The sequence below is a fragment of the Hipposideros armiger genome, unplaced genomic scaffold (genome assembly GCF_001890085.2).
Source record: "Hipposideros armiger isolate ML-2016 unplaced genomic scaffold, ASM189008v1 scaffold_178, whole genome shotgun sequence".
In the NCBI taxonomy this organism is placed as follows: domain Eukaryota; kingdom Metazoa; phylum Chordata; class Mammalia; order Chiroptera; family Hipposideridae; genus Hipposideros; species Hipposideros armiger.
The window spans coordinates 1837735-1863207 of NW_017731528.1; the positions used below are offsets into that span (position 1 = coordinate 1837735).

The following is a 25473-nucleotide window of genomic DNA, read 5'->3' on the forward strand; positions in this document are numbered from 1 at the left end:
TTTTTTGTTGTAATTAAATTTATTGGGGTGACAGTGGTTAGTAAAATTACATAGGTTTCAAGTGTACAATTCTATAATACATCACCTGTATATCACATTGTGTGCTCACCACCCAGAGTCAGTTCTCCTTCCATCACCATATATTTGACTCCCTTCTCAGATCTTTATATTTTGACCAAAATAAAATGATACTTATACATGTTGTCTTGCTGCTTGCCATTTTCAGTTAACAAGTCTCCTTTTTTTTTTTTTTTTTTTTTAAAGATTTTATTGGGGAATTGGGGGAGGGAACAGCGTTGGGGAATCGGGGAAGAGGAACAGACAAGTTACTATCCTTTGGTTCTTCAGTCTAGTTGTGGAGGATGTTGCTTTACTGGCCCATGTTGGTATTGTGATCATTGTGCTCTTTCCGGGTGAGGCAGATTGGTCACTGGCCCTTGGACAACCGCTCACGGAGGCTGCCGGCCACTCACGCTGACTGCCGGCCACTCACAGTAGCTTACGTCAGTCCACTGCAGTCCCACTGCAGCCTATGCCGTCGCCGGTGACTCACAGCAGCCTAGCTCCAGGTCGAGCTGTTGTTCACCATCTTAGCTGTAAAGGGCAGTGTCACTGGCCCATGTGGGATCTGAACCGGCGGCCCTGCTGCTCAGAGCTCGCGCTCCCAAGCGAACTCTTAACCAACGAGCCACTCGGCCAGCCCACGAGTCTCCATCTTTCCATGTCAATAAATGTTCACATCTTTTCATACTCAGACCATATTCAAATGTAACTTGTTCCTGTATTTCCTGTAAATGAAAGTTAGCTCTAGACCAAAGGTCGGCAAACTTTTGAGAGGGAAGAGCTGCCAGGGGTTGGCAAACTGCGGCTCGCGAGCCACATGCGGCTCTTTGGGTACGTACATGTGGCTCTGAAGTAAAATTGAAAATGAAAATAAAATTATCATAGTTTCAATTATAATATTACTTTAAATTTTCCTTATTTGTAAAAATATATTTATGGCTCTCAAATAATATGTAAATTGTTGTGAGAGACAGGATACTCTTCCAGGGGTTGGCAAACTTTTGAGACAGTACGTACCCAAAGAGCCACATGTGGCTCGTGAGCTGCAGTTTGCCAACCCCTGTTCTAGACTAAAAGCTGTACTAACTGTAAGTTCAACAAAATGTTTTCCCCCAAATGTTCTTTACAGTTAGTTTGTCAAAACCAGCATCTAGTCTGGAGAATACACACTACATGTGGTTATGTCTCCTAACTCCCTATTAGTCTAGTGGAGTCTTTTTTCTGTGGCACTGACTCAAGGGTTTGCACAGTTTTGGTTCTAAGTACAAAGATGTAGTAAGTTTATTACTAATTAATATTTAAATTTTATTTGTGTATTTTAACCTAATAGTTCTGTGGTGGTTTTGTTTTTTCAAATTTCAGCAAAACAAGCTATCAATCAGGGGAGATCTCCAGTTATAATAGACAACACTAATACACAAGCTTGGGAAATGAAACCATATGTGGAAATGGTAAATATGAGATATGAAAGAGTTTTTATGTTGTATTCTTGTCGATTTTTTTTATATTCTGGAATTTTGGTTACCTTGATCTTTATTATTAAAACATTTGCCCTTGTTTTCTAAAGAGTGGGTTGGTTTGCCAAGTTTTAAAAAATTGGGGATGGTTCATATTAAGGAATATGGTCATCTTATTAGTTTTGCCTGGACTTGAGGAGTAATTGAAATTTGTCTAGTTAAGTGGTCTTAAAATTTTTATAAACCATATTATTTTAAAAGTAAAATTTTTCTTGGCTGAGCAAATTTAGAAGTAGTTAAATGAAATAAATGTCTGTTTGCCTTCTTTTTTACTTTAAAAAGTATTTTCTGGGTTTTTGTTTTTTTCCTTTCCTTTGTATAGGCTATAGGAAAAGGATACAGAGTAGAGTTTCATGAACCTGAAACTTGGTGGAAATTTGATCCTGAAGAATTAGAAAAGTAAGGCACTCAAATTTATTTTGAATCCCTACCTTTTTTTCTTTCTCTTTTACACAGTCAGTGTCTTTGCCAGCTTTGTCTGTCATATCTTTGCTACTTGTGATAGGGACTATGACTTCTTACTTTCTGGTAAAGGAATATTGACTTTAATTCATTGTTTTTGAGGTGTGCCTTGCCTTGTTAAATTTTATTAAATTTTTCTTGTTAATAGTACGTGAATTTCTACATTGTTTCACAATATACTGAATGCTAGTGGAGATCCAAAAAGCTTTGAGAGAAGAATTAGAACTTTTCCCTCTGAGTTTTAGCTAGGCCGCTTCTCTTTCTGCATTGTCCTTCCAACTTCATCTCCTTCCCATGTTAGGACCCATCACCTTTTTACCTGGTGCTTTTCATCTTGCTCCCGCTTTTCCATCTTTACTACTAGAGCTCCATAATCTCATAACCAAGATGCTTGGAATCAGTGTGTTTTGGAATTCAGATTTGTTTTTTCGGTGTTAGAAAGGTAATATAGAGCGTATAGCCAATCATAACACCCCTGGCAGAGTTTGGGCAGCATGTTATAATCAAACATCGTAATATTTCTGCAGTAAATTATGACTACTAAGTAGTCTAAGTAGATAGGGAAGACTCTATATAATGTGTTACCAGTTCTGAGTAGATTGTGCTGCCAGATGGGCACAGGTCTGGTTAGATTTTGGTGCCATTTGAGTCAACAAAAAACTGAGTTTTCAGAGCATTTTAGGTTTTAAAATTTGTGGTGAGGGATTGTGGACTTGTATTGCTTTCAACCTGCTTTCTTCCCTTTGTGTTTATTTTTACCTTTATCCCTTTCCTCTGACAGCACTGGTTTTCCTGACTATGATTCTTTTTTTTTTTAAAGATTTTATTGGGGAATTGGGGGAGGGAACAGCATTGGGGAATCGGGGAAGGGGAACAGACAAGTTGCTGTCCTTTTGTTCTTCAGTCTAGTTGTGGAGGACGTTGCTTCACTGGCCCAAGTTGGCACCATCATTGCGCTCTTCCCAGGCAAGGCAGATCAGTCGCCGGCTTCTGGATGGCCGCTCACTGCGGCTGCTGGCCGCTCACGCTGGCTGCTGGCTACACACGGTAACCCATGGCAACCCACTGCCACAGGGGCTGCAGCCTACGCCGTGGCTGGCGACTCAACGGCAGTCCAGCTCCAGGTTGAGCTGTTGTTCAGCATCTTAGCTGTAGAGGGCAGTGTCACTGGCCCTCATATGTGGGATCCGAACCGGGGCCCTCTGCCGTCCCAAGCCAGCTCTTAACCACCGCGCCACTTGGCCGGCCCTGACTATGACTCTTTTTTTCCCTTCATTTTCACCCCCCACTTTTGATAACAACTTTGAGATATAATTTACATTCTTAACAATTTACCCATTAAAAATACACAGTTCAGTGGTTTTCAGTATATTCACAGGGTTGTGCAATCATCACCTCCCTTTTTTTAAAAACTCTTCTTTTTTTTCCCTCCCACCTCAGTTTGTCCTCTTCCAGCTTAAAGCTATTATTCTGTATGGTGTCCAGCTAATAATTCTTTCCCCTTTGTGTGTCATTCCTTTAGTTATCTAACTTTCTCTTCCTGATTTGCATGCCATGTGTTCAGATATAAAGATAGAAACTGGTAAATTTACTAATATCTGGTATTGTTTGTCTGATTCTGTGTGTATTGCACCTCAGGTGGAAAGATGGAAGTTTAAAAATTAAAGATATTTGGGTTATGCTGAACAAATGAATTGATGAAATTGTTGTACAGTTAGGCTTTATTTACTTTTGAGGGACTGTGAAATTTACTTTAATTCTTAATATAAATTGACTTTACAAAATAACGTCAGTTTAACTGATGTCTTAGCATAGTTTGATTTTTTTTGTAAAGAATTGCTTGAGTCATCAAATTTGATAACTTTTGGATTTAGGCATATCTTGCCAATTGTCAACTTGAGATTTCCTTTTTTTTGGTCTTTTGTCTTCTCTCTTGCTTTTTCTTCTCATCTTGAACACAAACATCAATAGTTTTGAAAAATAAGCATTTTTTTGTGTCCTTTTTCTGGGCAAAATGAATTAACGTTAGTAAATCTAAAACCATAACACTAAATGTAAAATATGTTCCTGTGTGTTTTGCCATGTCCAAGTCAAAGTACAGAAAACTACAAGAGTCAAATAAATTGTAAAAAGTTGTTTGAGGGTCAAAAATAATTTTTAAACCACTTTTTGTAGTCATACTTCAACTCACAGAAAAGTACATAAAATGTAGACATACAGCTTAACAAATTGCTTATAAGGCAAATATTCATTTAGCCATTCCCCAGGACATGAAAGCATTGTCATCACCTCAGAAGTATTTCAAATTCCTTTTCCCAGTAACAATTCCTTGGTAATTACTTCCTTGCTTTTCTTTAAAGCACCTTTATTTTTTTCTAAACCATCTTTTGCCTTAACACCATAGTTTAATATTTTTTTTCCAAACTTTATATATATAGAGTTATGTAGTATGTATTTTTTATGTCCACTTTCTTTCACTTAACATTATGTTTTTGAGATATGTCCAGATTGTTGTATCTCAAATAATCATTTTGTATTGATAATAGGTATTTAAAATGCAATAGGAAGTATCCTAAAATCACTTTTAAAAAGCGATAAATATTTGATAACTGATTTTTGAAGTCTTACAAGTCCACTCAATTCTTCTGTAATTCTCAAAACGGTGTCTCATAATCTTTAATTTTGTTTTTTTAAAAATAGGGGAGATTAACTTGGTGGTTCAGTGAATCAGTAGTTAGTCTGTGTGATGAAGCTATAATCAGTTAACATTTTGCTCTGATTTGTGGTATCTTGACACCTTTTTAAAATGTTGTTTAAAACTTTGAGAAAGCCAGTATACTTTTTTTTTTTGGTGTTAAATGTTGATAAATGAGATGTATCTCCTAGTATTTATTAGCAAAATATAATTTAGAATCTATACTCGATTACTCTAGAACAGCGGTTCTCAACCTGTGGGTCGCAACCTCTTTGGTGGTCGAACGACCCTTTCACAGGGGTTGCCTAAGACCATCGGAAAACAAAAAGATATTCACATTACGATTCATAACGGTAGCAAAATTACAGTTATAGAGTAGCAACGAAAATATTTTATGGTTGGGGGTCACCACAACATGAACTGTATTAAGGGATCGCGGCATTAGGAAGGTTGAGAACTGCTGCTCAAGAACAACTTAATCTCTAAGCTTATACATTTTTAAAAAAGAATTAAAATCCCTTTCTTTTTTATTAGGAGGAATAAACACGGTGTGTCTCGAAAGAAGATTGCTCAGATGTTGGATCGTTATGAATATCAAATGTCCATCTCTATTGTAATGAATTCAGTGGAACCTGCTCACAAAAGCACACAAAGACCCCCCCCTTTAGAGGAGAAACAGAGGTGGGGAGGCCCTCTAGGTTCATGTAATCGCGTCTATGTCACATATAACCATTAGGCCGGCTATTTTCAGCTAACACATTTTTTTGTTTGCCCTTGAAAAAACTTAGTGAGCCTTTCTTGAAGTTTAAATAGTTTCAAATTAAAAAAAAAGGACTACATTGCCTCACAGATGATGTTCACAGCAAGTCGTTTAAATTCTAAAGTATAAATAAAAATTATATAAAACTGTATTTTAAATGTTTTTATAATCTTTTGTTGTAATACCTTCAGTTATTATGAAGACACCTGAGTGGGTAAGAAGTAGAATGTTTTTCTACAATTTTAAACAAAATTATTTATTTTGTAGATGATGTTGAACAGTTTTATAGTTCATACCTAAATCTAACTTTTCATAAAACTTTGGTATTTTTCCCTAAGTACCTTAAACATACAAGAAATACAATACTAACTTGTTATATACACCATAGTTGATTCCCTGTTTATTATATAGGTAAAATGATGTTTCTGCAAATTCATCTGTGTAACAAACTATTTCTAAGCTATAAATAGAATATCAGTTTAAATTCTCTCTCAAATGTCATATAGTAGTTGCATCAGTCACCTGGGAAGTTTTCTCCATAATTACATGTTCATAAAACAAGATATACATACTCATCACCGTTCTCAAGCCACCCTCTTCTTCCCCACACCCTCCAGTTCTGGGATGGATACATAGGGAAATCACTCTATAGTTAGGAAATCTCCTGCTGTTCTGATGCGTATCACTCTTCTCTATTTAGCACCGCATGATTTTAACATAAAAATCTATCGGACAGCTCCTTAGCTGTAATTATGACAAGGTTTGTCTTGTAGAATGTTTTATTTCTTCTGGAGGGCCAACCGTTATCTCACTGGATAGTTTTCTTGTTAGATTGTGTTCCTTCACTTAAAATTTAAAAACCGAGAGGAATTCATTTCAGAGATATGGTAATTCTTCCTAATCTTTGCTTTGATTTACTCTTTTTTAGGGAAAAAAAACCCACCAGCTAATTACATGCTATTTTAAAAAAATAATCATCATGACCTTTCATATATTTTACATAACATTTCATGGCCTTTCAACTTTCTCCTAAACCAGCCCATCTTGAATCCCATGATCTTTCTTTATATTGTTGTTTTAAAACCTTTTACTGTTTTTTTTCCATTTTACTTTAATGTTCTCCCACATCCTTATATTACTTTTTAAGTAATATTAAGTTGCAAGGCTCAAAACTAAACACAGTGCTGTCAACAAGGTCTTTATTACATTGTCTTTAGTGAGATAAGAATACTATTCCCATTTATTTGTACTATTCAATTCTGTTTACACTTAAATGCATATTACCTTGCTATACCTTGTTTAACACATGTATGTATGCATTTGTTCATCTTAAATTATGTAGTAGGAATATGCTAACTCATGTTTTGTGTATAAATGTATATAGATATTTATACATACACACATTTCCTTCATATTTTCATGTATTCTTTTGTTTCAGAGTAGTACTTTTTGGTTATTTGGACTTGTATATCCCAGTATTTTATTACATAAATTAGCACATTTTGAAAATCGTCCAGAAGGATTTCACTTGGGGACAGCTGAAACTTAGATATATATTGTGTGTCCTTTGCCCTCTGTCTTTATATATAACTTTGTTTAGGAGTAATAGTACTATATATTTATAGTTTTTGAATAATAGACTCTTAATTAGCCAAATTTATGTTAAAGAAGTAGAGAATTACCTTGGGGAGATACAAATTAGGAGAAAACATGTTCACATTAGATAATAAGTCTAAAATAAATTTCCAGATTTTTAGTACAGATGCAGCTTCATCTCCTAGTACTTCTAAGTACTAAATAATAATGATTCAAAGATCATTAATCAGTTACTGATTTATTTTTAATTATAAATGCTTTTTGAGACAAGGAAATTCACATTCTGAAAGACTTTCCATTTTTTTTTAAGACAAAGTTAAATTAATGGTTCTCCCAAGAATTCTGGCTAATTTTGCTTTTATTTTTGAACAATAACAGAATGGAGGAATGAATATGCAATAAAAGATACCTGAATCATTAGTGTAAGTCATTGCTTGATGTTAAAAATTTATAAAATACGAAATTTGCCAAATAAAGATCTTTCATCAGAATTTTTTCTACTAGCCAGATATACATATGTATATTTTTTATTCAGATATATTCTTAATCGATTAACCTCAGCTGCTACCTCCCATTCTGAGTTGATCTCCCTCACAAAGAATAAACTGGGCATTAGTCACCATATTTAAGGTGAAATACATTTTAGTTATACACAATACAACTTCTAGTAAGATTAAGTTGTTTTTTCATATGCCTGGTGTAAAAATCACTTTTCCTTTTTGATAATCAAATTTATAATTTTCTTCATGTCATAATCCTGTTAGTAAAAATACTTGTGTTGTAATTAAGTTGAACTTTTGGTATTGCTTTTTAAATAGATCATCTTTATTTTCAGCACTCACCGTTCTAAAAGAAAATGTTTTTTAATGTTTTATGTCTTTTAAAATCAGATTGTTTTCAGAAGATTGGGTTGTATAAACTATTAATATATTGTTGGAGTGACCGGATGGTTTATAAGTATTGAAGTTTGCTCATCTCTTGCCTAATTAATATAGATATGGAATTTTCCAGTTTTATATAGAGAGTTTTTGAAGAGTTCATAATTTTAAAGGATATAAAATACTTTTGACTAAATTCGACTTTTTGTTATTGCAGAAATGTCTTATTTTTCATAGCCTGGTTTTCTAAGTATTTATAAAGAAAATTGGTAGTGGTCTCTTTCGAAAATGTTAAAGAAATGTGATGGTTTATGTATTAGTGCCTTGACCAGATAAGTTTGCTAGTCTTTATTGAAGTTTTATGTAGTATTTCAACATGGATTAAGTTTCCTTATGTGTGTTTTTGTTTTAACATCTGCAACCCATATAAATAGAGTAACACCTGTTAGTCTAGAATCATAACAAAATATTACTTAGTTTTTTTACAGTGATCATTTAGAGTAAATATTTGGAGGCAGCAGAAAGAGCAGATTGAGTTAGTGGTTTGTAGAGTTAAGTCTTAATGGGTTACAATTTGTAAATAAATATTCTTTCCATTAAAATTGTTAGCCTATGAATTGACTGGGAAAGGAGTGATTATATTAATTAATTAATGAGTATTTTTTACGTGATGGCTTTCTCTTTACCAATTAAATAAGATTTGCATACCAATTTTTATATTCTTCAAATTAAGGCACAATTAAAACAATTGGTCTCTGTATGTATACCACATTTTTGCTTTAAAAATATCCTTAGGGCCGGCCGAGTGGCGCGTTGGTTGAGAACTGGCTTGGGATGCCAGAGGGCCCCGGTTCGGATCCCATTTAAAAAGAAAAAAAAAAAAATTCTTGGGGATTGTAAGAAGTAGTATTAGATTTGTTGAAATAGATTCTGAAAGAGGAGTAATTAGTGATTGTCTGGTGTGTCTTTTTTATTCCCTTTTTTACGTTGCAAAGCAGCATTTAAATTAATTCAATTCAGTTCATTAAAATTGCCAAGTGTTTTAAGTATAAAAAAAATTTCACATTTGTGTTGTTTGTAAATTTTAATGCAAACCTTGAAAAGTTTATGATTTTTGCTGGTAAATTCATAGAACTTGTAATAGAATGGTTATAATTTACAGTCAGTATCTTTAGACTACAATGAATGGCATAGCTTTTTTAATAGAATATACATGTGTGTATGCTTAATGTTGAATATATTTCCTATGGAAGTTCATAATGTACTGTCACTGTCAAATTATGCACAGAAACAAGGGGAAAGGGTAGCATAAATAACTCTTTAGAAAGAGGTCCTCAAGAATAAATAGAGAGTTGGGCCGGCCAAGTGGCGCGTTGGTTGGGAGTTGGCTTGGGATGCCAGCTCTGAGCAGCAGGGCCCCGGTTCGGATCCCACATGAGGGCCATTGACGCTGCACCCTCTACAGCTAAGATGGTGAACAGCTGCTCAAACGAGCTGAGCTGCTGTGAGTCACCAGCGACGGTGTAGGTTGCAGTGTGGCTGGCTGGCAGCGGGCGTGCGCTTTCGTGAGCCACTGTGAGCAGCCATCCAATGACCAGTGAGTGACTGCCTCTCCCGGGAAGAGTGCAATGATAATACCAACATGGGCCAGTGAAGTGACGTCCTCCACAACTAGACTGAAGAACAAAAGGACAGCAACTTGTCTGTTCCCCTTCCCCAATTCCCCAACACTGTTCCCCTTCCACAATTCCCCAATAAAATCTTTAAAATTAAATAGTTATTCTTGAAGCTAAGGCTGTGTCTGTTGGAAAGTTTTGACTTTTTGGTACATTTAAAAGTCCATCTTAGGCATTTAGATTAGAAATCATCTCTTTTTTCCTTCTTACAGATTTTGTTTTCTGAATGAAAACCCTTTCAGACGATATAATTGCAATAATTACATGTTATAATACACTTCCCAGTACAGAATCCAGTAACTGCAATAAGCTGTCTTAAATTTAAATATGAATAATACAGATTATTTTATCTAGCATGGACACAGCCATAGTCTGACCCCTACTCTTAGAACTACACACAAGCATTATACCCACTTTGATAAATAACTGAAGATTTCGCCTAGGACTATTGTCCAGTTAATATTTCCATGTTTTTGTAATTGAACTTAGGTAAATTAATGGGAAGACTGAGAGCTTTTGAGATGAGCTGTTAGGCATTTGCTTCTCAACTTTATTAATAACTAAGGGGGAAAAGAATAATCTGTTCACTTATGGGTAAAATTGTGTTCAGTAGCGTCCATTCAAATATACTTTATTTGAATTTTTTTTCTTTTCAGTTTTAACTGTATTCTCAGGACTTATAAAATTAAAGTTTTATGCCTGGAGTTCATCTACAACTAGTAATTATAATCATACAACTTTGTTACTGTCTCTCCATTTGTAATTCTGAACTCTTCAGTTATTTTAGTGTAACAAAATGAGAAAATTTGGTCTTGGGAAGGGATTGTGGGTTCTTCCTCTTAATTCTTTGTTTTTGTTTTGTTTAAAGATTTTATTGGGAAATGGGGGGAAGGGAACAGCGTTGGGGGAACAGACAAGTTGCTGTCCTTTGGTTCTTCAGTCTAGCTGTGGAGGACATTGCTTCACTGGCCTATGTTGGCATTACCACTGCGCTCCTCCCAGGTAAGGCAGTCGCTCACCGGCCACTGGAAGGTGGCTCATGGCAGCTTCCGGCCGCCAGCCACCCACTGCAGCAGGGGCTACAGCCTGCGCCATCGCTGGTCACTCAACGGCAGCCCAGCTCCAGGTGGAGCTGCCGCTCAGCATCCCAGCTGCAGAGGGCGCAGCACCACGGGCCCCATGTGGGACCCAAACTGGGACCCTGGTGCTCAGAGCTGGCGTCCCAAGCTAACTCTTAACCAACATGCCTCTCGGCCAGCCCTATTCTTTGGGGGTTTTTTTGTCTTAATATTAGAAACGATATTTCTTTCATAGTCTTTTTCTGTATACATTTTTTTTTTCTGCTCAGTTATCTTTGTGTAACCTCATAACATTTTTAATGAAGATGATGGGATGGTAAGTGACTGACAAAATAGAGGTAACATTTTTTTCCCTTCTATGTTCCACTGGACTCATTGTTTCTTTAGAACCTTGTTTAACCATGTTAAACTTACAGACCGTACCTTTGTAGTTAGTTTTCTGACCCTATGGTTAAGGTAGAACTTTAATATGAAAAATACTTGGAAAGATTTATAAAAACCTATCAATGTGTTACTCATTTGTTAGGAATCTCATAAACTTGGCATAGTACTTGGCTGTATGGATTTGAGACAAAATTCTTTTACAGCCCTTAAGCATCATGATGACAGACTAGCTGAAAAGTAATAGTTGGAAATTCACTATTATACAATTGGCTATTATATCATGAGTCTCCAATCTGCCCTTCTTAAAGAAGTGAATGATTTTGAAGGAAAGCTAATAGCTATTTTGAATTCCACTTCTACTGGTGGGTCTTCATATTCTGCAGTGTTGCTATATGGTCAATAGGAAGTTAAGAGCAACAAGCCTTAATGTAATATTTATTTAGGTAGCTGCCATTCATTTAATGCTTGTCAGTGCTAGTTCCTATTTTAAATGTGGTTGTTACAGTCTAATTTTTCCTAACAATCTGTAAGGGCTTTATAAAGGAAAAACTTAACAGAGGTGAAGCAACTTATCCAACATCATTTTTCTAGGGAGAGATGTAACTGGGATTCAAATCTACATCACACATATTCCTCGTTGTATCCCATTTTATCTTTTAAACTACATAGTCCTTTTTTAAAAAAATTTTTTCAAGGCAGTAAAAAATTCCAGTGAAAAGTTAAGTTCTTTACAGCACTTTTGATTTATAGGGTTAGAAGGTATGTTGATTTATCAATGAAGTTGGGTGAAGAAGCCTGAAAGTGGCCTTTTATTTAGAATGCTGTTTTTAAAGTCAAGATTGAAAGTAGAGACTTTTATACAATTTAGTGTTTAAATGTTTTCTACAAAAATATACATTGATATAATTGATAATCATATTTCAACATTTTCAATTGCATTTCTACATATGCTGTGCTTTAATGTTTAAAATTTATTTTAATATCTTCTGATTTTAATTATTTAAAATGCATAGTATTCAATAAATGGATTGTTAAATTACATAAGCTGCTTTGCTGATTAATTTTGAGGCAGTGTTTCCTAAAATAGATCTTAAAGATACTGTAAGTAGTCTTAATTTTTTTTAAAAAAGATTTTATTGGGGAATTGGAGGAGGGGAACAGCGTTGGGGAATCAAGGAAGGGGAAACAGACAAGTTGCTGTCCTTTTGTTCTTCAGTCTAGTTGTGGAGGACGTTGCTTCACTGGCCCATGTTGGTATTATCATTGCTCTCTTCCCGGTTGAGGCAGCTGCTCACCAGCCATTGGACAGCCGCTCATGGCGGCTCATGGCAGCTCACAAAAGCTCACGCCCGCTGCCAGCCAGCCCCACTGCAGTCTATGCCGTCACAGGCAACTCACGGCAACCCAGCTCTAGGTCAAGCTATTGATCTTAGCTGTAGAGGGTGCAGTGTCACTGGCCCATGTGGGATCCGAATCAGCGGCCCTGCTGCTCAGAGCTGGCGTCCCAAGCCAACTCCTAACCACAGTGCCACTTGGCTGGCCCTATTTATTTTCCTTTTAATGTCCACTTATTCAGTGTGTTAGTAGTAGATGTATTGCCATTTTTTTCAATTTCTGAAGAATTAAAAGAGTTTTTTTTCTTTGTGGTGGTTAAATTAATTTTCCAAAATTAAATAACAATAAAAAGCTAGTTATGTTTGCTATGTTGAATTAGTAGGTTTGGGATTAATTAATATATCGAATTAATTAGGTTTTATAAGGAAGTCCTTTACAGATGATGAATTCTTTTTTTTTTTTTTTTAAAGATTTTTATTGGGTAATTGGGGGGTTGGGAACAGTACTGGGAAATTAGGGGAAGGGGAACAGACAAATTGCTGTCGTTTTTGTTCTTCAATCTAGTTGTGGAGGACGCTGCTTCACTGGCCCAAGTTGGCACCATCATTGCGCTCTTCCCTGGCGAGGCAGATCAGTCGCCGGCTTCTGGACGGCCGCTCACTGCGGCTGCTGGCCGCTCACGCTGGCTGCTGGCTACACACGGTAGCCCATGGCAACCCACTGCCACAGGAACTGCAGCCTACGCCGTCGCCAGCGACTCACGGCAGCCCAGCTCCAGGTTGAGCTGTTGTTCAGCATCTTAGCTGTAGAGGGCAGTGTCACTGGCCCTCATATGTGGGATCCGAACCGGGGCCCTCTGGCATCCCAAGCGAGTTCTTAACCATCGCGCCACTCGGCCGGCCCCAGATGATGAATTCTTATAGTATTTACCTTATTTTGTTTTAGTTAAAAATAGGACTGGATCTTGTTTGACTTTTTAAAAATTTCCTAGTTTGTGGTTTTTTCCTTTATTGTTTCTAAATGTGAAATCAGGTGGAATTTTTGTTAGAATAGGGAAGACCTCATTAAAGAAGAAATACTGCTGGTTTCTTGAATAGATTAAAGTAGTTTTCAGTTCAGGAAACTAGAAAACAGTATAGTATGGAACTGAGTCAACTGAAATGTAGTACAGTGTAACACTGGCAAAGATGTGGTTAAAACTTCATTTCCAGGCTGGCCAAGTGGCGCGTTGGTTAAGAGCTGGCTTGGGCTGCTAGCTCTGAGCAGCAGGGCCCCAGTTTGGATACCACATGGGCCAGTGACGCTGCGCCCTCTACAGCTAAGATGGTGAACAACAGCTTGACCTGGACCTGCGTTGCCGTGAGTTGCTGGCAATGGCATAGGCTGCAGCCCCTGCTGCAGTGGGCTGCCATAAGCTAGTGTGAGTGGCCGGCAGCCAGCGTGAGCTGCCAAGTGCCGCCATGAGCAGCCATCCAGAGACCGGCGACTGATCTGCCTCACCTGGGAAGAGCGCAATGATAATACCAACATGGGCTAGTGAAGCAACATCCTCCACAACTAGACTGAAGAACAAAAGGACAGCAACTTGTCTGTTCCCCTTCCTCGATTCCCCAACGCTGTTCCCTCCCCCAATTCCCCAATAAAATCTTTAAAACAAACAAACTAAAAAACATTTCATTTCCAATATAAGTAAATTGAAATATTTACATGAAATGTAACAGGAGGTCTGGGCTAGACATTTTGAATTAATTAAAAAGTGAGAAAAAAATTTAAATTTGGGGGGAATGATAGGAAATTGTTTAGGCTAGAACAGAAGTTGGCAAACTTTTGAGATGGAAGAGCCAATCCTATCCCTCACAACAATTTAAAAATTATTCGAGAGCCATAAATATATTTTTATAAATAAGGAAAATTTAAAGTAATATTATAACAAGTAATAGTATTAATTGTGTCTTTATTAAAATAAAAATTCACACATGTATGTACCCAAAGAGCCACATGTGGCTCGTGAGCCGCAGCTTGCCGACCACTGGCTGGAAGGATAGTGGTCAAATGTGGTATTTCTCCTTCCTCATCTTTCGTTTGCTGTTTAAAGACCATTAGGGCCATGGTTTATGTTAAGAAAAATTATCTTGTACTGTAAGTGCATGAAAGTAGGGTTTTCCTTGGTCACTCTTAGGTCTTTGGAGCTTTGTCCTTTAATAAGAGTAAATATTTGTTGACTATTAGGCTTAGTCTCACCCTAAAACAATCAACAACCAACCTTTTGATATTAAGGACACATTGATCTAAGTAGAGCAACTTTATAAGGCAGTTTGTAATTTAGGACATGTGAAGATGGAGTGTGAATTAGTTGTGTTTGAAACTTGCCAGGGGAAAGAGTGTCTGGACCAGCAGAGAGGAAGGTTCATTCATTCATTTAACTTGGTAGGTGTCTCTAACACCACCAGACGTTTTTGTTCCAGATTTTGAACCTCACCAGTAGTCTTTATATTTGTAATTTATGATCAAGAAATTAAATCCTATAATACAGATGAGAAAAGCAGCCTTGAGGCTTATGATTATTCCATTTCTTTTAGAGTCATTTAGAAATTCTTTAACACTTTGCAGAAGAATTCTCAGGACATTCTGAGAAAAATACTTAAGTACTTTAGATAATTATCCTAATTTTTTTTTCTAAAGATTTTTTTGGGGAATTGGGCAAGGGGAACAGCCAAGTTGTCCTTCAATCTCAGTTGTGGAGGGCACAGCTAGCTCAACTCAAGTCCAGTCGCCATCCGGCCACCCATAGGCAGCTTGCAGCCACTCAGCTCAAGGTGCCATGTTCAATCTTAGTTGCGGGTGGATGTAGCCCACCATCCCACGCAGGAGTCGAACTGGAAACCTTGTTGCCAAGAGCACACGCTCTAACCACTGAGCCATCCGGCTGCCCATCAGCAGCTCAGGGCAGCTCAGCTCAAGGTGCCGTGTTCAATCTTAGTTGCAGGTGGGCATAGCCCACCATCCCATGTGGGAGTCGAACTGGCAATCTTGTTTTTAGGAGCACGTGCTGAGCCATCCTGCCACCTATTAGCAGCTCAGCGGCAGCTCAGTTCAGGCACAGCCCACTGGCCTATGTGGGAATCAAACCAGCCACCCTGTTGCTCAGAGCTTGTGCTTTTAACCAACTGAGCCACTCGGCCGGCCCCCATATCCTAATCTTAAAGGGGTCCAACAAAAAGTTCATAGTCATTTTTCAGAACCCTTCTTCCAAAGAACTGTGTTCCTAAGGATAACCAAAATAAAAAATCAAGTGCTTAAATCTCTTCAGTATGAACACACTAATAGAGGTTGGTAATAAACAGCAACAAAGAATAGCTGGTACTGATGCCTATTTTCATGTAGTTATCCTCTATTTGGAAAATAATATACATTGAGTTATTTGCCTTCTTCAGGCTAAATAACCTCAATTTAACTTTTCTTTATCAGTTTGTTGTCCTACCTAGGCTACTTTTCAAAATATTTGTAGCCTGATTTCAGTGGAAAGAACGCATCATTGTAAGAGTTGGGCAATCTGAGTTCTACCCCCATTTGCATCCATCCTCTGTTCTCCTATCAATCTTTCAATAGAGAAGGTAGTCCTCCTCCTACCTAAGCTAAATGCCTTTACCTGTACTCTGGATTGCATCTTTTACCTTCTCAGGAATCTTCATGTGTTGTCAATTATTTCTTCTCTCTGTAACTTCAATCTTGCCTTCTTTTCTTGGTCTGTCCAAATTTAAACAACCAGGTTTTTAAAAAGTTCCTCTTTACTGGCACCACTCATTTTCAGCCAAGCTTCTCTAAAGAACTGTCTACACCTGTCTTTTTTCTCTTAACTCTAAATTCAACCCATTGCATTTTAGCTTCCACTCATCATTCATTCTCTATTTTAGCTTCTGCCCCAGTCGTTCTACTAAACAGACTTTACGGTCTCCAGAATGTTTCTCTTCTATTGAGCATTTTTCAGTCCACCTCTTATATGACTTCTCAGCAAGCATTTGACTTAGATCACTTTTTTTCCTTAAAATACTTTTCCTTGACATGATCTTTGTTCTCTGTGGGTACTTCTCTGTTTTCTTTGCTGCCTTCTTTTCCTCTTGTTCTTTGTTTTTAGAGTTCCTTAAGTTTTAGCTCTAGACCATCTCCTATTACTCTTTGCTTTCCCCATGAGATTTCATTATTTCTTACTTGGACATAGTAGTCTCCCCACTTATACCTTTGTCACCCTATAATTTTATCCACAGTACAACTAGAGTCATCTATAATTTTACATTACTCCCAACTTAAACTCTACATAATCTGGTCCTTGGCTTCTTCCCTGGCTCTGTCTTCACCACTCTCTTTTTCATTTACTGCATTCTAGCTATACTGGTCTTGTGTATTCTTCATACAAACTAAGCTTGATCTTGCTTTAAGCACTAGCTCTTTTCCTGGAATGTTATTCTCTTCCACTCTTCCTATACCTAGCGTTTTCTCACCATTCAGGTCTCACCTCAGATGTTATCTCAACAGAGAGGCCTTCCCTGACTATTCCAGTCTAAAGTAGCCCCACCCCTTTCACCTTGTCCTGTTTTGTTTTCATCATGTTGGGTTGTTGGAAAAGTCATGACACATTTTTGCAACGAAAAACAAAAAGTATGTCATGACTTTTCCGACAGCCCGATAGTACTTACCGTATTAGTAGTTGAAGTTATTTGATACTGTGTTTTTTATGAATTGAAGGTTTGTGGCAACCCTGTGTTAACCAAGTCTATCAGCACCAGTTTTCCAGCAGCATTTGTTCATTTTATGTCTCTGTCACATTTTGCTAATTCTCATGATATTTCAGATGTTTTTATTACTGTATTTGTTATGGTGATCATTGACCAGTGATCTTTGCTGTTCCTATTGTAACTGGTTAGGGGCACCACAAACCGTGCCCATCTGAGATGGCAAACTTAACTGATAAATGTGTGTGTTCTGACTGCTCCACCGACTGGCCGCTCCCCCGTCTCTCCCTCTCCTCAGGCCTCGCTAGTCCCTGGGGCTTAACAGTGTTGGAATTCAGCCGGTTAATAACCCTGCAGTGGCCTGTAAGTGTTCAAGTAAGAGGAAGAGCCTCACGTCTCTCACTTTAAATCAGAAGCTAGAAATGGTTAAGCTCAGTGAGGAGGGCATGCTGAAGCCGAGATAGGCTGAAAGCTCGGCCTCTTGCACCAAGCAGTCAGCCAAGTTGAGAGTTCAGAGGGAGAGTTCTTGAAGGAAATTAAAGGTGCTACTCCAGTGAGCACACGGACGATAAGAAAGAGAAACAGCCTTATTGCTGACACAGAGAAAGTTTCAGCGGTCTGGATAGAAGATCAAACCAGCCACAGCATTCCCTAAGCCAAAGCCTAATCCAGAGCAAGGCCCTAACTCACTCCAATCCTGTGAATGCTGAGAGAGGTGAGGAAGCTGCAGAAGAAAAGTGAAGCTGGCAGAAGTTGGTTCATGAGGTTTAATGAGAGAAGCCGTCTCCAAAACATAAAAGTGAAGGTGAGACAGCAAGTGCTGAGGTAGAAGCTGCCACAAGTTATACAGAAGGTCTAATAAGATAATTAATGAGCGAGGATACACTAAACAACAGATTTTCAGTGTAGATGAAACAGCCTCATGTTGGAAGGAGATGCCATCTAGACTTTCATAGCAGGAGAGGAGAAGTCCATGTCTGGCTTCAAAGCTTCAAAGGACAGGCTGACTCTCCTGTTAGGGGCTCATGCAGCTAGTGACTTTAAGTTGAAGCCAGTGCTCACTAACCAGTCTGAAAATCCTATGGCCCGTAAGAATTATGCTAAACCTACTCTGCCTATGCTCTGTACATGGAACTATAAAGCCTGGATGACAGCACATCTGCTTACAACATGGTTTACTCAGTATTTTAAGACTACTGTTGAAACCTACTGTTCAGGAAAAAGGATTCCTTTCAAAATATGACTGCTCACTGACAATGCATCTGATCACCCAAGAGCTCTGATGGAGATGGACTAATGTTTTCATGCCTGCGAACATCCATTCTGCAGCTATAACTGTAAGGCTATAGCTGCCATAGATAAGACTTCTCTGATGGATCTAGGCAAAGTGAATTGAGAACCTTCTGGAAAGGGTTCACCATTCTAGATTCCATTCATAACTCATGGGAAGAGGTCAACCTATCAACATTGACAGGAGTTTGGAAGAAGCTGACTCCAACCCTCATGGATGACTTTGAGGGGTCACGTCTTTAGTGGAGGAAGGAACTGCAGATGTGGTGGAAATAGCAGGAGAACTAGAACTAGAAGTGGAGAAGAAGGTGACTGAATTGCTGCAATCTCATGATAAAACTTGAACGGATGAGGAGTTGCTTCTTATGGGAGCAGAGAAAGTGGTTTCTTTAGATGAAAGCTACTCCTGTTGATGGTTGAAATGATAGCGAAGAATTTATAATATTATTGGGTTGTCGGAAAAGTCATGACGCATTTTTGCAACAAAAAACATAGAACTTAGTTGATAAAACAGTGGCAGGGTTTGAGAGGATTTACTCCAACTTTGGAAGAAATTCTGTGAGTAAAATGCTGTCAAACAGCATCACATGCTACAGAGAAATTGTTCATGAAAGAAAGAGTTAACGTAGCAAACTTCATTGTTGTCTTATTTTAAGAAATTGCCATGGCCACCCCAGCCTTAAGCAGCCACCACCCTGATTAGTCAGCAGCCATTGATGGTGAGGCAGACCCTCCACCAGCAAAAAGATTACCACTCCCTGAAGGCTCAGATGATGGTTAACATTTTTTATTATAGCAATAAAGTATTTTTAATTAGGGCATGTACATTGTTTTTATAAATATAATGCTTTTGCACACTTAACAGACTATAGTGTAAACATAACTTATATGTGTGCTGGGAAAACAGAAATTTGTGTGACTGATTTTATTGTAATACTTTATTGTGATAGTCTCCAACTGAACATGCAATATCTCTGAGGTATGCCTGTATATGATTATTTTCCCCCATTATTTTTAAGCTCTGAGTAAGACTATACCTGTTTGGTTCACCATTATAAGGTCATCAACTAACACAATGCCTGGGAAAGAGTGATATTTAATATTCATACCATAAGTGAATATGAGTAGTGTCAGCTTGTTAAGGGCTGAATTGTGTGCTGAAATTTCTGTGTTGAAGTCCTAACCCCCAATACATAACATGTGACTATTTTTCAATAAAGGACCTTTAAAGAGGTAATTAAGATAAAATGAGGTCAGATGGTTGGGTCCTAATCCACAACAACTGGTGTCCTTTTAGCAAGAGGAGATTAGGACACAGACACTGGAGGAAGACAAGCCAAAGAGAGAGGACTTAGAACAGCGATTCTCAACCTGTGGGTCGTGACCCCTTTGGGGGTCAAACGACCCTTTCACAGGGGTCGCCTAAGACCATTGGAAAACAAAAAGATATTTACATTATGATTCATAACAGTAGCAAAATTACAGTTATAGAGTAGCAACGAAAAGAATTTTATGGTTGGGGGTCACCACAACATGAGGAACTGTATTAAGGGGTTGCGGCATTAGGAAGGTTGAGAACCGCTGCCTTAGAAAAAACCAACCCCGCTGACACCTTGATGTTGGACTTCTAACTCCACAATTGTGAGAAAATAAATTTCTTTTGTACCCAATCTGTGGTACTTTGTAGCTTCAGCAAACTAACATTGATTTTGGTACTGGGAAGTGGGCTGCTGCTCTAACATCCCTAAAAATGTGGAAGTGGCTTTGGAACTGGTATGGTAAAGGTTGGAAGAGTTTTCAGGTACATGTTAGAAAAAGCCAAGCTTGCCGTGAGAGATTGTAGAAATATGGACCTTAAAGGAGCTTCTGGTGAGGGCTCTGAAGGAAGAGAGCTGTTGAGAAGACTTCTGTCATCTTAGAGATACATATATATGATCATGAGCAGAATGCTGGTAGAAATATAAATGTGAAAGGCGCTGCTGATGAGGTCTCAGACGGAAGTGAGGAACATGTTATTGGAAACTGGAGGAAAGGCCATCTTGTTGTAAAGTGGCAGAGAACTTGGCTAAATTGCGTTCCAGTGTTTTGTGGAATATAGAACTTGTAAGAGGTAAACGTGGATATTTAGCTGAGATTTTTAAGCAAAGTGTTATAGTGAAGGCCTGGTTTCTCTTTGCTGCTTATAGTAAAATTCAAGAGGAGAGATGTAAACAAATTGAAGAAGGAATTGTTAAGCAAAAAGGAACCAAAGCTTGAGGATTTAGAAAATTCTCAGCCGATGCATATTGTGAAAAAATTTGTGTGTTATAGAGACAGCATCAAATTTGTTGATAGGCAGCAATTTGCTAAAGAGATTACAGGCATGTGACTTATGAATACATTAGGCCGTCTCAGCAGGAATAGAGATGGGGTTATGCCAGCAGAAACACTGCCAGCTTGGACTGAGGGGTCAGACAGGACGAAATGGAGGGAGTCTGTCATACATCTGGGATTCTACCAGACAAGTCAGTGAAACTTTCTGGCTGTGAACATGTGTGTGTTCTTCAAGAGAAGAGAAGAGTGACTCTGAAGGTGGTTCAGGGGTTGGCAGGGCTGCCACTGCCACCATGGGGACAGAGGTACCACAAACTGGGTAAAGGGGATTGGACTACCACCTGGTGGGTGTGGAAAGCCCCCATCTCCCTAGGCCGGAGGACAGAGCATGGAGCAAAGAGGATTATTTTTCAGCCTTAAGATATAATGAAATTTGCATTGTTGGGTTTTGGACTTGCTTGGACCGCGCCCTCATTTCTCATGTTTCATTTTTCCCTTTTGGAATGGGAATATCTATTGTATGCCTGTCCCAACATTGTATTTTGAAACATGAAGTAACATGAAGATTCACAGGCTCACAGCTGGAGAGGAATTTTGCCTCACATATCTCAGGTCCACCCTACCTGATTTAAATGATATTTAGATGAGATTTTGGACTTAGAGTTGATGCTGAAATGAATTGAGATTTTGGGGGCTGTGGGAATGGGGTGATTGTATTTTGCATATGAGAAGGATATGAATCGCAGGAGCCAGAGGGTGGAGTATTATGAGCTGAATTATGTCCCCTTAAAATTTATGTTGAAGTCCTAACCCTCCGAACCTCAGGAGCCAGGGCCTTTAAGGAGGTAATTAAGATAAAATGAGGTTGTATGGATGGGCTTTAACTTAATATGACTGGTATCCTCAGAAGAAGAAGAGATCAGGACACAGACACACAAAGGCAAAACCATGTGAGGATGCTGGAAGAAGGCCATTGTCTACCAGTCTAGGAGACAGGCCTTGGAAGAAACCAACCCCGCTGACAGCTTGATCTCAGACTTCCAACCTCCAGAATTGTGAGAAAATAGATTTCTGTTGTTTAAGACACCCAGTCCATAGTACTTTGTCACAGCCCTAGGAAACTAATCCACAGCTATCACAGTAGCTAGTTGAGAGGCACATGTAGACAGTTCCTTCATTGTCAATGAGGACATTTGACTGGATCAGGGTTCTGAATTTTTAATTTAAGTTTTAATTTAATTTAATCTTTCTGAAAATGAAATGTGTTTTATTAAGTATATAGTGGGTTGCATGACTGCATTTCACAGTGTTCACAGTGCAGTTGAGTTCTGTAGTTTCAGAATTCCATAGTTCTAGGCACCTCAGTGATTGTTTTGAAGGACAGGAACATCCAATTTTAGGAGAGCACAGAATTTGAAGATAAGTTGCAGTTCTAACTGCAACCTGGGCAAGTCGCTTAATTTTCTGAAACTTTTCCTCATAATTAAATGAGGATAATACTGTTTCAATCTATAATATAGGGTTATTGGATGTACTGAGTGAGATGAGTATGTTAGAGTTTCAGCTGAGATAGCTTGTGTTAGCCTTGCAATTCTGTGATTTTGTTTCCCTTTTGATTATTTCACCTATTCATTTTTGATAAACACTAGTGGTGGGCAGAGAATGAAATGAAGCCGTTTATTTTTATACTGGTTAGCAATGCTGTGAGAGATCTAGAAGGTTAAAGTATGATTTTTTGGTTATTTATCAGCTATTCCCATTCCTCTGTTAGCATAGACAACAGGAGGTAAGCCGTGGAATAGCGCAAAACCGATGATGATGTGTGTGCCTTTTTATCATGAATGTGGCACTATTTTACATCTATGTTGTATGGACTGTTGGTATGATCCAATCAGTTTGATATTCTCATCTTTACTGGCAGAGTTGGTACGATTAGTTTCACAGAGCAGTGTATTGGCTAGACCACATGAATCCATTTCTTTAAAAGAAAAACAAGGAATTTTTGTTCTTAATGTCTAACAGTGAAAGTAGTAAGCCACTTTTTCCTTTGTTTTTCATACATGGCATCCTGTGTAATGTTTATGTGACAGTGACATCAGCTTACCTGTGGTTATGTGAAACTTTGTTATTTGTAGCCTGGGCGCCTATGAAATGTGCCATTTAAGATGGGAACATCAGTGTGAGTAGATGTTGGTTTTCTATTTTTATAATACAGTTAGGGAAGTGACAGCTGTCACAAGATTCAGTAGACAAAAAGGAAGAGGGTATATGTTGGAGGATAAGAGAGGCAGTTTTTAGATATAATTACTAGTACCTCATTTGTTTATTTTAAAATAATAATATACTACATTTTAGCAACATACTTCTTGACTCACTTCTTAGATTATATTCTACTCTTACAATGAAGTAGAAAAAAATTTTATATTTAGAAGCAATTCACTTATTGGAAAATGAGGTTTTATTCATAAGCAGAATAAATAGCATTCAATGAAGAAAGGAAATTGGGGGGGGGGAAAGCAGCTAGTTGGTTTTAATTAATTAACTAATTTTCCATTGAGATTTTCTAAGCAAGATCTTGGTCAGTTGCTGTGGTGTGGAATTGATGTGGAAATGTGTGTATGGTCATATAAATTTTCTCCTTATAGGGCCTGGGTTAGACCTGCCGACGGCACAGAGCCTATAGTAGGTCTCCAGGACTGAAGCTCAGGTAAGCATCTTGCCCAAGGTGATAAAAAGAGCCATAACCAGAAGTCTCAAAAGACACCAAAGATTATGCTGAGGAAACATAAGTTCAGGCAACAAATGTGAAAGGCATGGTAACCTGGGAGACAAAGAGATGAAACAAAGGCATGGTAACCTGGGAGACAAAGATGAAACAAAGGCATGGTAACCTGGGAGACAAAGAGAGTCAAGAGCTAGGAACTGAGCAAGTAAGGCTGGGTGCATACGAGGATGAGAGCAGGCCATTGCCATGAGTGGTGTTGAAATGCTGCAGGCTTGCTTTACTGATATCCTTTCTTAGTGTGTATATGGGTGGGGAGGCACTGATTTGAAGGCACACAATTGGACTAGAAGCTTCCTGTCTGCCTTCCCTACCGTGAACAAGAGTTTTACCTTGTTTATCCTTGAAAGATGTGGAGTGGAGGTTGGTAATGGTGGAGGGTAGATGGGAGGGAATAAGCTTGGGAAAATTTCCACAGTTACTGTTACTCTGGATCAGATTTGGCAGGGCTTGGCCAAGATACAGAGCAGAGGACTGGCATTATTGAAGCCAAGAAGAGTGGGAAATCCCTGATGGGTGTAAGTTGGAATTGAGGCTCGATGAGACTGACTTTGAATAGGCCCAGGAAGAAGCCTCTGGCATTTGACTGTGATGAGAACATGGAAAGTATGGGAAGCAACCAAGCTTCTTGCTTGAATTGTCTTGCTTAGTGCACATTAGAACAATTTCTGTTTTCCAAATGCATTAGGTGTATCTTGACTCTTGGGACATTTATGCAGATACACAGTAGAAGTGGTCAGTGCAGGAGGAAAATAGGTAGCAGCTATAGGTCTCAGGATGGAATGCTGTTTCCTGATTAGAGAAATGTGGTTAAGAAAGGGGAACCAGGAGTGAGAAGAGGGAGTAAGATGTTTTCCACTGTTCAGTGAATGGATTGGTGGTCAGTGAGCGCAGTGCAGAGGACTGGGTTCAGGGAAGGTTTCCTGGAGGAGTTGATGCCTAAGTCTAAGCCTAAAAGTGGATTTAACAAGAGAAAAAGGATAGGAGAAAAGGGCCCGTAAGCGATAGAAACAGAGTGACCAGAGGCTCAGAGGCAGGAGACAGGAATGCATTTATTTACACATGTATTTACTCATCCAACAGTATTTCGTGAGTGTCAGGCATTGTTCTAGGTGACAGAGATACAGCAGTGAGCAAACCAGACAAAGCCTCTGCCCTCCTGGAGACAGTGCAGGGAAGAAGACCCTAAACCAGTAAGCCAGTATCTCGCAGGTCAGATGGTGAGTGCTGTGGAGAAAACTGAAGCAGCATAAATGGGCAGGGAGGTTGGGGCCTGGAGAATGGGCGCCACTTTATCTGGAGTGATCCGCAAAGGCCTAACTGATGAGGTAGCATTTGGGCAGAGACTTGAAGAAGGTGAGAATGAATTAGAAAGAGCGTGAAAGAAGAGCCTTCCAGACAGGATACTGCAGGTGAGGACCCTGGTGAGGTGGGACTGCTCGGTGTGGATAAGGAATAGCAGGAGGTCAGCTTGTCTGGAGCCGACTGGGCAGAGGGCAAAGTAGTAGGAGAGAGAGTCAAAGAAGATGAAGGAAGCAGATAGTATGGGCCTCATAAATTATTAAAGGGACATAGGCCTTTACTCTGCTGGAGATGGGAGGCTGAGATTTCTGAGCAAATAATGACATGACCTGATTTATGTTTTAAGTTACACAAGTCAATTCTGGTTGCTGTCTTGAGAATCAGTTTTAGAGAGATAAGAGTGGAAGCAGGGGGGTTGTTAGGTGGCTCTTGCAATAATCCAAGTGAGAGATGATTGTGATGTCAAGGGGGTAAAGGTAGAGGTGGTGGGGAGTGATTGATGTTAGAGCTGAGAGGATTTGCTGAATAGATCAAATAAAGAGTATGAGAGAGAGGAGTTACTGAGATGTGATGGAGGAGGAGCACATTCGGGAAGGATACAGGTGTTCAGC

The 25473-nt window shown here is 38.7% G+C and overlaps 1 protein-coding gene across 4 annotated transcripts in view; it reads left to right on the forward strand.

Moving 5' to 3' along the window:
• N4BP2L2 (NEDD4 binding protein 2 like 2) overlaps positions 1-25473 on the forward strand; it is a 67482-nt gene that overhangs the window by 13945 nt on the left and 28064 nt on the right. For 2 of the 4 annotated variants that reach the window (XM_019652342.1, XM_019652343.1), the window contains exons 4-7: positions 1426-1514; positions 1903-1979; positions 5272-5418; positions 23424-23485. In XM_019652342.1, the coding sequence (XP_019507887.1) occupies positions 1426-1514; positions 1903-1979; positions 5272-5418; positions 23424-23478 (368 nt within the window). In that variant the 3' untranslated portion in view covers positions 23479-23485. Of the gene's footprint in view, positions 1-1425; positions 1515-1902; positions 1980-5271; positions 5660-23423; positions 23486-25473 lie in introns of those variants that run through there. The other 2 variants (XM_019652340.1, XM_019652341.1) reach the window with 2 other exon arrangements.